The sequence below is a fragment of the Lissotriton helveticus genome, chromosome 12, assembly GCF_964261635.1.
Source record: "Lissotriton helveticus chromosome 12, aLisHel1.1, whole genome shotgun sequence".
In the NCBI taxonomy this organism is placed as follows: Eukaryota; Metazoa; Chordata; class Amphibia; order Caudata; family Salamandridae; genus Lissotriton; species Lissotriton helveticus.
In genome coordinates this window covers 548,761,388-548,778,207 of record NC_136073.1, presented here as the reverse complement: position 1 = coordinate 548,778,207, position 16,820 = coordinate 548,761,388, and the positions used below count along the sequence as shown (strand labels likewise).

Here is a 16,820-nt window from a genome sequence, read left to right as displayed (position 1 = left end):
CACCACAATGCCCATGGAACGCCTCCTTGACACAGAGTAAGTCAAGGCAGCTACTTGCGCTGCTTTGTCTTACTCCATATTTATGAGACCATGCCAAGCAACGCAGAGTGGCTTTGCGTCACCTTATACATATGATTGAAAGGCTTGCTCCATCAGAACGTCAAAAAAAATGACGCTCCGGCACTGCAAGCCTCTCATAAATAAGCCTCATAGTTTACATGTTTAGGCTACACCCTTAATTATGTAGGCCACACCCCTTTTAGAGACCCTCACTTTTTTCATCCCTCGTAAAATGTTGCCTTTCTCCCATCTATGTCTACCTGTATCTCTCCAGGTCTCCCCAGTGTTTCTTGTGTCTCCCTAATGTTTCTCAGGGAAACCTCAATATCCTGATGCCTCCATAGTATATTGTGGTGTCTTTCCCATGTCTTGCCAGCTGTCATTAGTGTTGCCCCCCTGTCATTCTACTGGCACTGCATGCCTCCCCAGTGTTATGCCATGCCTCTCCGGTGTTTTGCTACATTTCTCCGGTGTCTGGTACTGTCTCCCAGTATCAATAACATGCCCTTCCAATGTCTTCCTTCTAACTTCTTGTGTCTCCCATGTGTCACGCTATGTCTCCCAGATGCTATTCTGCCTTCTAAGTGCTTTCCTGTAGCCCTACAGTGTCTCCAAGTGTTTGTGCCTCCCTGTCTCAATGCCTCCTCTGGCCATATTTTCTGAGTCTCCATAGATCACCTAGTGCTGGTACCTCCACATGTCTTTTAGTGTTCATGTCTCCCCTATATCTGTTTGTCCCCTATGTCTCCCTAGCTTCTGTATGTCTCCAATGCCCTCCAGTGCCCTGTGAGTGCATACTCATGCCCTCCAGTATCTTCCCATGCCCAGGTATCCAGACTTCTCCTAGTGTCCACACACCCATGTCTTCCTGCCTCCACAAAATTCCTTCTTGTGTCTCTCTGTTTCTGCGTGTGTATTGTCATATATCCTAAACTGGGCAGGTTAACTGTGGCTCTATCTGAATACAAACATTGGCAAAGATAAAAATTCTAGATTTAGCCACCAGCATTTGGTTTTGTCGGTGCTTTTTTTGTTTTTGTGATGGTTTTTGCAAAACTTTATTGTTGGGGAAACAATCTTTAAAAAAAACATTGGCTTAAAGCACAAACATGTGTTCGGTCTCAAAAAGCACTCATTTCCTTACTAATCCCTGGTAGTGAAGAGAACTATTTTATGTATGGATGCGATACTTGTGAAAGGCCAGAAAGCCATCACTCACAGTAGACTTAAACAATAGCTGAAGTGGGATGCTCCAACCTGTATGCTGTAGTGGACGGAGAATAAATGTGACTGCAACAATAAAAGACTAGTAAAAGAACAGAGCTTGATTAAAGCCCCAATAAATAATTATTTTGTACATATAATTGTAGTACAATCAGGTGGTCTTGACTAGTTCCAGAACTAAAAAGTGGCACAAACTCACTAGACCACCAGGCCCTCAATAAATAAAAAACAGGAATCATACAAAAAGTCTTGAGTCTCACATACCAAACCTGCAAGTCTATGAAAACAACACCAGCCTGAACTATCATCAGTGTAAAACAGAAGGAGGGGGCTGGGCCATATAACCCTTCGGAGCCTGAGCTACAACATAAACATGTCTTAAAAGGAAAGGTGGCTCCAGCAGGATAGATAACAAATGAAGGAATAGGCCACATTACAACGCATGCGATACATCGCATGCCATTACAACGTGGTCGTAACAACGACTGCATTGTTACATTGCATTCCATTAGGAGCGCAAGTCGTTACAACTTGCTGTATGTTGGACTTGTATAATTTACTATTTCAACTCCAGTCTGTGCAACAGTAGGGAAGGTGTTGGATTTTAAATCGAACACCTTCTGCCCCTACAGCAAGTCGTTGCAACGACTTGCGTTGTAATGGTTTACGATGGAGAGGGGTTGGCCTAACGGCTAAGGCGCTCGACCTCGGACCTGGGGAACTCGGTTCGAGTCTCGGTAACGACGCCAAAAACCCCTGTGATTCTGGGCAAATCACTTAATCTCCCCCGTGCCTAAAAAAAAAAAAAAAAAAAAAAATGAAAGTAACTGGTGCTATGTAAAGCGCTCTGATAACTGATTCGGTTCGGTTCAAGTTCGCGCTATATAAAACTCTCAAAAAGAAAAAAAGAAAACAGCGCGGTTGTTGTAACGATCGCGTTGTAATAGCATGCGATGTATCGCATGCGATGTAAACGATATTTCCCCAAACAAAGTATCTAGAGAAGCCTACTGATTAATATTTGGCTTCAGGCAGAGGAGCTTACCTAATGTAATGTAATCATTTTTTAACAATCATGTCGAATCCCTTCATTAGAAAAAAATTAAAGCATTGCTGTGCAAAAGGAAAGGAATCATTGACCCGGTAAAAACGTTATTATTCAAAAAATGTAATTAATCAGTTAATATTTATCCACACTTAGATCATACTGAATCACACCACATAATTATTAGAGCTCAAATATTAGCAACAATTAGGTGAATAGGGTGTCCGCAAATGACGGATGATGTGGCCTCTTTTGGGCAAATAAAGCAACCGTCTGAGTGATCCAACACTACACATTATAGACCAACTGTTGTCAAATTAAGTGAGTCTATCATTAGCTATATGGTGTAATCCCCGAAGGGTTCTTTTCTTTTCGATGCACAGTATTGGAGCTTGTTCAAAGTTGGCTTGCGGTTTGTCTCGAAAAAAAAGGCTAGTCGTGTGTGTGGTCCAGACTTGTTCGGTAGTGAGCTATCATCAGTGCCACAGCTCATGAGGCATGGCTCAAGAAACTAAAGCATGGACTATAATAGCAGTATGTCTCCTGCTAGATGGGGTGCACACTAATCTGGAGTGTTACAGACCTCAGGACAGTGACTACAGCTCAGTTGAAAAACAAGCGAAGGACACAAAAAGAAGTTGGAACCTAAGAACGCCAGGGAAAGAAAAAGGCCTTTTCCCTGCACTGCCCAAGGTACAGAGGTAGAAGTCACAGAAGCAAACGTTCTGAAACAGACCAGAAGAGAAAAATCTTTCCAAGAAATATGAGAGAAATAAAATGGTGCGACATCCTCCGAGAAAGAGGGAAGGCTGCAGAACAAGCTGTCATGTATGTTACGCGCAAAAAGAACAATTGATGGACAGAATGCAAAACAATGTCATACGTTCACCCCAGTACAGAGATCTGGGCCTAAATCCATCGTTTTTTTGCTCACCATGCCATTCTAGTTTGAACACAGCCATTTGCAAATCAGTCTTGACCCTGTGCCCAATGGGAACAGTCCAGTCCAGCCCGAACTGCCAAGCCAGGTCCTCCCTGGACGAGAAACAAGCATCCTAGGACCGGTTTTGGAGTGTTGAGTGGTGAAATCCCAAAAACGGTCCTAGGATGCTTGTTTTCGCTCCAGGAAGGACCTGGCTTGGCAGTTGGGGCTGGACTGATCCCATGAGGCACAGGATCAAGACTGTTTGCATATGTCTAAACTGGGGTGGCATGGTGAGCAAAAGAAATATGGATTTAACCCAGATCTCTTTGCTGGGGGGCAATGTTTTAATTTGTTCTGCATTCCATCCATCAATTGTGTGTCTTTTGTCGTGTATGTTACAGCACAATCCTGCTGGTCAGAAAATAAATTGTCAGTCATGTATATCCAGCTGCTACCACGTTCCTTTTTCAACTTTTGTGTCAACGCTGAAAACCAGTAGTGTAGCGATACTGCAGTTTTTTTCCTTGGTGGTATACATTTCAAGTATTAACCTTTGTCATATCAATAAAGCTCTCTGGAATGTAGTTTTTCCCACATCCATCAAGGCTACACTAGCACACCTATTATTGTACAGGTTCCCCCTCACAAATGGGTAGACAATTTGGGGACAGGAACACATCCTTCTTTAATAAGGAATACAAAGCTTACCAGTCTTGTCGTCGGTGTCATCAAACTCCACCATGACTGAGTGCCCGTTGTTGGAGATGTGGAGCGAATTGCATGACTCGTAGGAGACGCTCAGCTCCTTAAGATTGGGGTTATACACTGCTCCGGCGGGGTCTATGTTGATTGGAGATTGTCGTTCACCCTCTGCGATGGGGAAGGACCTGTGCCACTCCGAAGGCCCTGGGTATGGAGACAAACAAGTAAGGTATCTTACTTTTCAATGGTGGTACCATCTGGAACATATGCCTTAGTAGGCCTCAGGAAATTTGCATCATTGAAATATGTACAAGACTAAAGTGGTAATAATAGTGCCCGGCTCCTTGAGCAGGTGGTCATACACAACTCAATATAATTTATTTTATTGGCCTGGATAACAGGCTGAGGGGTTGCTGCCTGCAATTGTAACCTGTGACTTGTGAATGCCTAAATGGAAGCTTGATCTACTGACTTAGAAGCATGGTGGTAACCTATTTGTTGTATGTGGTGTACTTTAATGGTGTGAACCTAGTTGAGAAGCAACAGTGTTGTGAATGGAGTAACTAGTTTAGTGCTCAAGCTGTTACAAGAGGTAACCAGTTTCATAAACCAGGCAACTGGTTTCACAGCTGCCTCAAATCTGGTAGTGCATCTGTTTTCAGTCTTCCTAGTTTGCCAGACCTCGGAGGTACAACTGGTTCCAAATAATCACTAGATTCACGGTGATTTTCATATTTGGTTTCAGTCTGTTTCTGCCTGGTTTCATAGAGCACTCAATTCTGATTGGTAGTCTAGTTTCAGTGCCTTTTCATGTTTGGTCTCAGAATGTTTCTGTCTGCTCTCCTAGAGAGCTGCAGTCTGCTTAAACAGCTGTGTCATCGCAAATTCATATTTAGTTACAATCTGATTTCTTAGCTGCCTTTCTCTGGTTTCATTGCTATTTTCACCCTGGTTACATACATTTGTGCAGGTCTGTCTTTTATCAGGTTTCATTCTGATTCAATTGCCATTTAAAGCCTGATTTCACAACTAGATTCGGGGTGGTTTTATATCTCGTTTTTTCAGTTTGTTTTTTCATACATTATCTCAATCTGATATAATGCCTGGTTTCAGGCTGGTTTAATGGATGGCTTTGCCTCGTACCCTAGATGAATGTTGCCTATTTCTTGAAACAAGTGAGAGATATGATCTGTTGTTTCATTCGTTTCAAAAACTTTATTTCGATTTCATATAAAAACCATAAAAGTGTACATAAACAATTTTAAAAAAGACAGTAAAATTAATCAATCACAATACATGTTTACATAGTTTTTCTTAAAACCAGATACCATCAATATCTATTTCTAATCACCAGAGCTGATCTAATAACAATCATAATTTAACAAACAACATGCATTTTTAAAAAGCAACTTATTCTCAATAGATTCAACAGAAATAGATAACCCTATGATTCTAATTATCTGAATAGTTTACACGGTATACACCAGCCTAATATTGACAGTTCCTATGTAATGTGAGAGGGTTAGATTGAGGAAAGATGCTATATTTAAAAGTACTTTGCGATAAAAGGAATTGACTAAAGGGAGAGATACTATGCTCATTTGATGAGCGAGATCTGTAACCCAGCTTAATGTTGTTATCGACGGTTTGTTTCCAGAAGGGGAAGTAAGATTCACTTGGGTAAAAATCATGTAAATCCCAAGTTGTTATAGGACCATCACCTTCTTGGGGCTGCCAGGACTGGAGATAGGGAACAACTTGTCTGCTCCTAAATCTAATTAGAACCAGGTCGCCACAGATATCTTTTCGTAGGGGACCCAACCAACCCACTCTCCTCACACTGACTATCCTACCATCAAAGTTGTGGGGTAAGGGTCTATTTTTCGATAGCCAAAACTTAACTTTGTTTAGGAGGTCGGTGGTTCTCTCAGGTTTTCCATGTTTCAGTGGAGGAACCCCCGAGAGGATGGACACAAAAGGAGCGGCCTCTGGGGGAAGATTGATACGAGGATTGTTAATACATTTTAATCTAGTCTCGGTATTGCGATCTATGGCAGGTATGGGTATGGGTGGTGCCTTAGGGACAGGTGGGCACACAGTAGTAGGGAATGTTACTTGTGTTAGAGGAACTGTGTTTTGCTTAGTTTGTTTGGGCGGATTAAAAGAGCCAGCATGAGGTGAACGCTTAGATGTTACAATGTGGGAGGATTGTGCTAGATTGAGTTTAACAGTTTCCTCAATCCCCGTCAGTCTATCCCCCAGAGTATTTATTTTTTCGATCAGGGGATGGATAATGGTTTTAAGCATTTGTTCGATCGTGGCCAGTAGAGCCAAATGGAAAGAGCTTGCTGAATCGTCTAGTTTTTTGCCCACCTCTGGAGTTAACAGAGCAGTGATAATAGGTGGGTTTATATCTGAGGACCAATTCTGCAATTTTGGTGTTTTGATTTGGGACCCACTTTCTCCAACCCCGTCATGTTTCCTTGAAAAAGATGTGACCTTAACGGGAGTTGTATTGTGGGCACTTGCTTTTATGGATGTAGTTAGAGGCCCCTGTATACTAACGCTGCGGGCTAGCGGGCTAGTATTTGTTACCGGATGTGGTGATGTAACAAAGATATACTTAATATTACACATACTGTTTAATTCATCTAGCCAAGGGAGATTAGGCGCAGTATTAGATGTTTTACAAGGGGGTTCCATGCTAGTAGGGATATATTTAAACTGAGCAGTAAAAATAGGTATAACGACTGTGCAGTATGTTCGTTAATACCGAATTGTCAATAGCGTGCCCGTCTTGTATCTTAAGGCATAGGTTCAACCAAAGAAATATATTGTGTGACTACTCCCTTAGGGGTCTAAGTAACTGTTTCTAGCCAGAAGTAATAGTCAGTGGAATAGTCATTCAGTGGCTTTACCTCCTCCTTCTTGTAGGCCAAGGGGAGTGGCCCGTCCCGTCCTCCTCTGGCCTCTGAGGGCCACAGAGGGCCCGCCCTTTGCCCGGGCTTCGCCCGGCGCTGCCCGCGCGCTCCCGCGTAGCGGGGGGCAGTCCTTCCTTATCAGCGCCTCCGGGCGCACACTGATTGGCTGCTTGCGGCGTCCAGCCGCTAGGGATCTTGGGGGATGTAGTTCCCTCTCCCGACGGCCGCGCTGCGATGTCCTGGCAGCGGCGGCAATGGCGGGAATGGCGGGGCTGGAGGATCGCTCTGACCCAGGAGCACAGGGCACAAGGTAATGGGCAGCTCTCTGTCCGCTGAAAACACCTCCCGCTTCTGTAGACACCTCCCTATGATCTGTTGTTACAAGGAGCTCAGTTTCCATGAGTGGTTTAATCTGTGAATCCATATCGGTGCATATGTGAACCCACCGACAGCTGGTGTGTTACCGCAGGTATGTTATATATCAGTAGTCAAATTAAGAAAAAAAGTCTCTTTGACTTTCAAAACCTGAAATCACATTAACGCCCTGTATAAAATCAGGGCCTCCTCTAAAGCGGTGCGACCGGTGCAGCCGCACCAAGAGCTGACCTGGGGGGGGGGGGGCACAGTGTTTAGAAATAACAGGTGTTTAAAGCACCTGCTGCGGACTTTGTTGTGTGTGTGGCAGTTTTCAAGCAACAATAAAAATGTCAAGATAGCTGGGAGTTTTGTCTAGTGGCAGTTTCCCGTCATGATAAAGAGACGCTGAGGGTTAATGTGCCTGCTTCTGAGGCATAACACAGGCCCCCGCAGTCCCCGCGGTGCGGGGGGCCCCCAAGCTCCCGGCCCCCTCAGCACAGCACTCTGGCTGCAGAGCTCCTGTTTGAGTGCCTTGCAGGGAGGACCCCGCAAGTTCCGTTATGCCAGTGGCCTGCTTCATAGCATGTGTACCACTGAAATCCCCAAACTGAATTTCAAGTGGATGTAGGTTTATTTATTTTATTTATTTATGTGTTTTTATATAGCGCGGACTTTACCCGAAGGCGTCAGAGCGCTTCACAATAGGAACAGAAAATTACAAGTGAACAAATTACAAAAGCAGACGATAAGTTACATGAGGTAAAAGTGACAATTGTGAGCAAACAAAATACATGATGTAGCAAACAGTGCATTACAGGAGGGAGGAGTGACAAGTGTGCAGGTTACAAGAGAAAACAAAGTACAATTAGAGGTAATATACTGCAATATATGCTAGACACTCAGGGTTAAAACCCTAAACTAACTGAGTGGGCTATGAAATGCCATCAAGAGCTGCATGGTAACTGCATGGAATTGGTTAGAACGTTATGTTTTTCCCCTGGTGTTTCATTGTCCAAATGTTGCTAACATGGGTTAGATGGGATAGAAATACATTTTTATTAGTCAAGCCGACCCTAACCACTGCAACTCATTTTAAATCCTGAGTTTGTCCTGCTCCAGACCAAACACTCTTAAAATATTCTGCCTACTGGTATCGGTGACATGTGACTCCACCTTGTAACCCTCATTGTCCTATGTAACGTTTCCTATAGACTGATTTACACATGTAAGGTTCACTGTCTCTGCATAATGTGTGTGTGATGTAAAGTGCTTTGACGCCCTACACTGGTATGAGCAGCGCATTAAAACAAATGAAATGCATGTGAGAGAGGAGCTATGGAGAGAGGAGGGGCACTGGTGGAACGTGGTAGTGAGGGAACCCGTGGACAAGGAGGCTTTTTTGGGGGGGGGCGCCAACAAAGATGTTTGCACTGGGTGCCCCCAGCGCTAAAGGTGGTCCTGTGTAGAATCATCCATATTCACTGCAGTGACCTTGAATCCGGGACATAGCAGAATGAGTCACGACCTTCAGAGGAGACAGACAAAATAAATCCCTTTAAAATGAAGGTTCTTTCCCCCAGGCAGTAAAAGGGGCGAAACACGTGTTGACTGTTACTTCGTGTTGCTCACCTGAGAGAAAGTCTCAGTCTCACAGAAATTGCATAAAACAAGGTTGCAAAAGATAAAAAATTGCCTTTTGGATTTTTTTCCACAAGAAACCACAAATAACCTAGATTTGTCCTGACACTCCATTGGAACTCTCTTATCTCCAGTGGGACGGGGGTTTCCCACTGTCAAGGACAAATACCTCACCCGTATTCAACTCAATAACAAGGTTACTAAGGGATGGGGACCTTTTTTCCCACCTTTTGCTCCGCAACATTATAGTCTAATACATCAAACATAATACGTTTTTGTACAACTGGTATTCTGAACTCGCATATTTGAAAGCTGTTTCATACACCATAATGAAGAAAAAGAGTTTTGGTGGAATCAAATATTTTCCTAACATCACACAATTTAAGTGAGGAAGCCACGATTTATCACGATTTTCTGGTTTCATTTGGGCAAATCAGCCACTAAATTGGTGTCTGTCTTTCCTTTTCAATGTTAACACTTTGTTTTGATCTTTTTGTGCATTTTTCATACAGTGCAAACTCCCACTGAAGGTACAGGAGCACTTTTCGTGAGCACCAATAACAATGCACAAGGTCATATTCGTGTTTATAGGCACAGTGAGATTAAGTGATCTCTCTGCCCAGAATCACAGGATGTTGAGCTGACACCGAGACTCAAACCTGGTTCTCGCAGGTCCAAAGACGGCAGGTCTATCTGTAATGGCGCATCCTGCGTAGAGGGAGGGTGGCAGGCAGAAGCCACATGAAAACTTGGCTCCTTATGGGCTTGAGGTTCCAACAGGATCTTGAGCTGAGCCCGAGCCAGACTTTCAGCTCGAGCCATTTCAGCTCGAGCCTGGCTCGAACTTTCAGTGGCTGGATCACCTCTAGCCGGCATTCGACAGCATTGGCGGCGGACACCAAAGATACACTTTGGAACCCTCACTTACTATTTGTTTTTACAAATTAAGCACTGAGGGTACCGTGAGAGAGGAGGGCCGCAATTTGATATGGGAACGTGGGAATGAGGGAACAATCTCAGAGGAATAGGGAAAAGTGAGGTACCGTGTGATAATGGAGAGGCAACATCAATTTAGATCAGTTATATATAATGTTTTGTGAATCATCACCAAAACTCTGAGGCTAAAGACTATTTTACAGTAAATATCTAAATGATGGAGAAAGTCGGTTGTCTGATTCCATGGTAAAAAATCCTTTGTTGGTTCAACATGATAATTCCTCTTGGTACACAGAACAGCCGATGCGTTTCGGTCCAACAAAGATGGAACTTCCTCAGGGCATTTATATCTCAAATGTGTAATATTCATTTTATTCTGTGAATATGGTGTTTCACCATTGTTAAACATCATGTCTTGCAAAGGCAATTGTAAGTTACACATGAGCACCCCAAAAACCATGTGAGTCGTACTCATTGGTGATCAAGTTTGTACAAGCTCATAGGTGATTAGTGCACTATAAAAACACTGATAACATGACATCTCGTGGAACTATAACAATAACTACTCATGTGCGAGATACATTTGCCTCTTTACAAGATGCCTATCATTCGGATACTTACTGTAATATGGACTTTAACCTTTGAGCTTTGGTGGTGTTTGGACAAAACCTTCTACAGAACTGACAGACCTTGCTGTTGCCTCCCCATTTTTGCACTGCTTTTTGTGCCTGCTGTGGGCAGCCCACTAATAGAGGTGGGCAACTTTAGTTTTGAGGACTCAAAGTAATACACTTATGAAAGGTGCGGTTTACCACTACAGCTGTCCTGTGTGATTGTTAATTGAAAGTTTGGCCCAGTTTAGTGGTGAAGTGGAGGAAAGCACCGTCTGAGAGGGGTAAAAAGAAAAGCAAGAGATAGGGAAGGGAAAGGAAAAAGAACAGTCTCATGGGGGTTGAGAGGAGGAGGGGTAGGAAACAGTTTGAAAGGGAGTAATGTTAACAAACAGGCTAAAGGGAGATTGAAGGAGGAAGACACAGTCAGAGGTAGACACAATCTAGTTAAGGCAAGGGGAACACGGGCTGGAAGGGGCAGGGGAGGAGTCAAGTCTGAGAGAGGTACAGGAGGCAGAGGAGAGCACCTGGAACAGATGGACTCATATCGAATAATAATAAGGGAGGAGAGGGAATAACAGCAAGGAACGCTCACACTGAGATGTAATAACGCTATGAAAGGCAGAGCATGGGAAAGGGAATAAGGTCGAGAAAGGCAGACCTGAGAGGGAATCAGGGTGAGGAAGGTAGAGACAGAGAAAATAACGCGAAAAAAGGCAGCGTCTCAAAAGTAATGTTGCTAATGAAGGCACAGGCTGAGAAGGAATAATGGTAAGGAAGTCAGCGAGGGAGTGACGCTACGGAAAGCACAACTTCAGAGGGAATAATAGATAGAAAGGTAGAGCCGTGGGGCAGGAAAGTGGAGCAGCGGGGGTCGGAAATAGGACACCGTCTGGGAGCAGCAGTCCGCAATAGAAACGTGGACAGGCGCATTCTGAAAAAGAGGTAGCAGGGTGCAGACGCAGTCGGAGAGTGTCACGCGGGGTGCGGGACACACTGAGCATAGGGTGGTTTGGGACGAGTATACAGGGTGGCAAAGAAAAGGGAAAGGGCACAGTCAAAAACAGTGAAGGAGGAGGAAGATACCTGAACAGGGAGAAAGAGTGTAAGGAACATTCTGAAAGGAATAGGTGGGTGCACATTGTGAGAGGGGAAGGGGGCGATGACGCACTTTTGGAGATGGGGAGTTAAACGTATGTTCTGTCCCCGGTTGAGCCCAGGACCCAGCCCTGGCTCAATAAATGAAGCTGAGCATACATCCTTCGACCGTCGCATGTGTCACGTGCACATGTAAAGACTGTTCTCGGCGTGGGCATTTTTGTCTCCCTCGGCACCCAGTCATACTTGTCCTCATCACTTACTACCCTCCCCTCCCGTCTCTGTCACCCTCACCCGACGCTCCCCCAGGCGGACTAGAGCATCCCCGGGCATCCTCTCAAGGGCACGCGGAGTTCCACATTCAAACGCCCTCTGCCTGAACCATCCTCAGTAGCCGGGGGGATCCGCGCATCCCGATGCCAGACTCGTGGGCAGATCCACAGCTCACGTGTCTTGGGGCTCAGGCGACGCGGCAGAGACAACACCCCCCGCACTGTACGACATCCCAGGACCGACGAGTCCGGGAGGAGACAGGAGCACGACAGGGAAAGAAGAACGTCTCCCCCTGGCTCAGCATTCAAGGTTCCAGCATTGCCCATGGCTGGACAGCAATGGCCAGCTGTGCCCATGGCTCGGCATCAATAGTTCCAATTCTGCCCATGCCTGGGTAGCCACTCTCCCTTCTCTGTCCTTGGTCGGGCAGCCACTCTCCCTTCTCTCTCCTTGGTCGGGTAGCCACTCTCCCTTCTCTGTCCTTGGTCGGGTAGCCACTCTCCCTTCTCTGTCCTTGTTCGGGCAGCCACTCTCCCTTCTCTGTCATTGGCCGGGTAGCCACTCTCCCTTCTCTGTCCTTGGCCGGGTAGCCACTCTCCCTTCTCTGCCCTTGGTCGGGCAGCCACTCTCCCTTCTCTGTCCTTGGTCGGGTAGCCACTCTCCCTTCTCTGTCCTTGGCCGGGCAGCCACTCTCCCTTCTCTGCCCTTGGTCGGGCAGCCACTCTCCCTTCTCTGTCCTTGGTCGGGCAGCCACTCTCCCTTCTCTGCCCTTGGTCGGGCAGCCACTCTCCCTTCTCTGTCCTTGGTCGGGTAGCCGCTCTCCCTTCTCTGTCCTTGGTCGGGTAGCCGCTCTCCCTTCTCTGTCCTTGGCCGGGCAGCCACTCTCCCTTCTCTGTCCTTGGTCGGGCAGCCACTCTCCCTTCTCTGTCCTTGGCCGGGTAGCCACTCTCCCTTCTCTGTCCAAGGTCGGGTAGCCACTCTCCTTTCTCTGTCCTTGGTCGGGTGGCCACTGTCCCTTCTCTGTCATTGGCCGGGTAGCCACGGTCCCTTCTCTGTCCTTGGTCGGATAGCCACTCTCCCTTCTCTGACCTTGGCCGGGTAGCCACTCTCCCTTCTCTTCCCTTGGCCGGGTAGCCACGGCCCCTGCTCTGCCCCTGGCCGAGTAGCCACTCCCCCTTCTCTGTCATTGGTCAGGTAGCCGCTCTCCCTTCTCTGCCCTTGGCCGGGTAGCCACTCTCCCTTCTCTGCCCTTGGCCGGGTAGCCACGGCCCCTGCTCTGCCCCTGGCCGAGTAGCCACTCTCCCTTCTCTGTCATTGGTCGGGTAGCCACTCTCCCTTCTCTGCCCTTGGCCGGGTAGCCACGGCCCTACTCTGCCCCTGGCCGAGTAGCCACTCTCCCTTCTCTGCCCTTGGCCGGGTAGCCTGGGCCCCTGCTCTGCCCCTGGCCGAGTAGCCACTCTCCCTTCTCTGTCCTTGGCCAGGTAGCCTGGGCCCCTGCTTTCCCCTTGGCCGGGTAGCCACTCTCCCTTCTCTGCCCTTGGCCGGGTAGCCACGGCCCCTGCTCTGCCCCTGGCGGAGTAGCCACTCTCCCTTCTCTGCCCTTGGCCGGGTAGCCTGGGCCCCTGCTCTTCCCTTGCTGGGGATACTGTTGCGCAATGCTTCCCCTGTCTGGAGTTTCAAAGTCCCTCGTCAGGGTCCGAGCTCTGTCCCTTTCTGGTTGCCCACTGTCCCATTTCTGAACAAGGCTGGGCATTACGTTTCCCAACTCTATCGATTGATGGATATCCGGGATCCCGGCGCTGTCCATGGCTGACTGAAGGGGTCCGGCTCTTAGATATTCAAGGTCCCAGCTCAGCTCGTGGCGGGGCCAGGGTACCACCACTGGCATTTCAGGAACCCCAGCTCCGTCCCTGTCGGCGCTGTCACGGTACTAGCTTTGATCTTGGGCAGGTGCTAAGGGTCCGAGCTTTGATCTTGGCGGGTGTTGCGGGTCCGAGCTTTGGCACTGACTCTTAATAAATTGCCCCCGCTCTGCCCATGCCTTCTTGCTGTGGGTGCCAGGCTAGGTATTCAAGGGCGGCACGTGGCTGCGTATTCCAGGGTGCCCCGCCACTGGTGAAAGGGGTAGGGGCGGGTTCTCCACCCGTGCACCAGGGGTGCCCATGCTCTTTGGGTGCTGTGTGGAATGTAGGATATATTAGGGAACTGGATACATACAGAGTTAGAATGGCAAGGGCGGGTGGCAACGCTGGGCAGTTGTAGGAAACGTGGTTCCTGGGTGGGGGTCTGCCATAGGACAGGTGTTGGTCTGAAGGTCGGGGTGGCGAGCACTGAGTCCACATGGAGCGACGCCGCGGGGCAGGTGCCACAGGCAGCGTGGCTGGCAGTGTTGGCACTGGATTCAGTCTGGGGCTGCTATAGCCCACTGAGGTGCCATGGCGAGGGCGTGTGGCAGCAGCGGGCTCCGAGAGAAGGGGGGCGTGCATAGCCCCCTGAGGTGGCACTTTGGTATGCCGAGGGTGTGTGGCAGCAGGGGTCTCTGAGAGACGGGGGACTGGCACCGGCGCGGTGTGACAGACATACATATGCAGGAATGCGAGGGCACTGGCGGTGCTGGGGGCTAGGGAGAGAGGCATTCAAGAAGGGGGGGCGCGCAGGAGCCGGGGGTGCCGCTTCACTTACCGTCATCCTCCCCGTATCCCCAGCAGTGCTGCCCGGTCATGGCAGAGAAGAGACTGCCGAGCCCCCTGCCTCTGTGCCCGGCAACGCGCCTTCCCTCTCCCCCTCCCTCTCCGTCGCCTAGTGCTCTTCTCTCTTCACTCAACTCTCCTCCCTCACTCCTTCTGCTCTCTTCTTATCAGTTGTTTTCCTTTTTTCTTTCTCCCCCTCTTGCTTCGCTCCCTTTACGCCTGTGCTTCCCTTTTCCTGCTTCACCTTATTTTTCTGTCCCTTTCTATCCTTCCCTTTGCCTTCCCTCTCCCTGACACTCCTTCCCTTTTGCCTCCCTTCCTTTCCTCCCCCGCTCTGCCTCTCTGCCTGGGCAGCTGCTCCTGAATCCGCTGTACCTGCTGCCTTTATACTGCCACCGCTGAAGGACGGGTCCTGGGACCGGCCCCTTAAAGGCATCCCCTGCGGAGAGAGGTGCGCTGTCACCAGAGGAGGGCGCGATGCTCTCTGCAGGAGGGGCGGGTCTTAACCCTGGTCCTTCTTCACACGGGACAGGTGCTCGGGACAGGCGGGAGCTTGTTACTTCAGACCCGGGAGTGAAAGCAGAACTCGCAGGTCGTCGCTGTCCGTGGTCGGACGAGGGACATCGCCCAAGGCGGCACGAGCTCTGCTCCCAGGTTACATCGCGTAGGGTGGCACTGATTCGACTGACAGGGTCGTTCTCGGTGGCACTGGTGTAGATTGACAGGTGACCAGTCTAATGGTAGCACAGATAAGACAGCCTCATCAGCGGAAGGTGACACTGGCTGTATTTGGACTAGGGAAGCCTCAGGTGGGCACTGACTGCGAGCTGAGAGTAGAAGAGCCGTGGCAGCATCAGAAGGCTGGCACAGGAGATCCTTCATGGAGGCGCTAAGTGCAGACTGACATGGAAGATGTATCAAGGGGCACTGGCTGTAGACTGACATGGAGGATGTCTCAAGGGCCACTGGCTGTAGACTGGCATGGACGATGTCTCAAGGGGCTCTGTCTGTAGACTGACATGGAAAATGTCTCAAGCGGCACAGTCTGTAGACTGACATGGAAGATGCCTCAAGGGGCACTGGCTGTAGACTGGCATGGAAGATGCCTCAAGGGGCACTGGCTATAGACTGACATGGAAGATGCCTCAAGGGGCACTGGCTGTAGACTGGCATGGAAGATGCCTCAAGGGGCACTGGCTATAGACTGACATGGAAGATGTCTCAAGGGGCACTGGCTGTAGACTGACATGGACGATGTCTCAAGGGGCTCTGTCTGTAGACTGACATGGAAGATGTCTCAAGGGGCACTGGCTGTAGACTGACATGAGAGATGTATCAAGGGGCACTGGCTGTAGACTGACATGGAAGATGTCTCAAGGGGCACTGGCTGTAGACTGACATGGACGATGTCTCAAGGGGCTCTGTCTGTAGACTGACATGGAAGATGCCTTAAGCGGCACAGTCTGTAGACTGACATGGAAGATGTCTCAAGGGGCTCTGGCTGTAGACTGACATGAGAGATGTATCAAGGGGCACTGGCTGTAGACTGACATGGGAGATGTCTCAAGGGGCACTGGCTGTAGACTGACATGGGAGATGTCTCAAGGGGCACTGGCTGTAGACTGACATGGAAGATGTCTCAAGGGGCTCTGGCTGTAGACTGACATGAGAGATGTATCAAGGGGCACTGGCTGTAGACTGACATGGGAGATGTATCAAGGGGCACTGGCTGTAGACTGACATGGGAGATGTATCAAGGGCCACTGGCTGTAGACTGACATGGACGATGTCTCAAGGGGCTCTGTCTGTAGACTGACATGGAAGATGTCTCAAGCGGCACAGTCTGTAGACTGACATGGAAGATGCCTCAAGGGGCACTGGCTGTAGACTGACATGGAAGATGCCTCAAGGGGCACTGGCTGTAGACTGACATGGAAGATGTCTCAAGGGGCACTGGCTGTAGACTGACATGGAAGATGCCTCAAGGGGCACTGGCTGTAGACTGACATGAGAGATGTATCAAGGGGCACTGGCTGTAGACTGACATGGGAGATGTATCCAGGGGCACTGGCTGTAGACTTACATGGACAATGTCCCAAGGGGCTCTGTCTGTAGACTGACATGGAAGATGCCTTAAGCGGCACAGTCTGTAGACTGACATGGAAGATGTCTCAAGGGGCACTGGCTGTAGACTGACATGGAAGATGTCTCAAGGGGCACTGGCTGTAGACTGACATGGGAGATGTATCAAGGGACACTGGCTGTAGACGGACATGGGAGATGTATCAAGGGGCACTGTCTGTAGACTGACATGGGAGATGTATCAAGGGGCACTGGCTG

General features: G+C 48.6%; 1 protein-coding gene across 1 annotated transcript in view; it reads right to left on the bottom strand.

Annotated features, from left to right (window-relative positions):
* Positions 1–14,842, bottom strand: part of CA7 (carbonic anhydrase 7) — a 201,138-nt gene extending 186,296 nt beyond the window's left edge. The window contains exons 1-2 of the mRNA XM_078671640.1: positions 14,473–14,842; positions 3,963–4,160 (exon numbers count right to left, since the gene is read on the bottom strand). Of these exons, the coding sequence (XP_078527766.1) occupies positions 3,963–4,160; positions 14,473–14,512 (238 nt within the window). The 5' untranslated portion in view covers positions 14,513–14,842. The remainder of the gene's footprint in view (positions 1–3,962; positions 4,161–14,472) is intronic.
* Between the last annotated feature and the right edge of the window lie 1,978 nt (positions 14,843–16,820).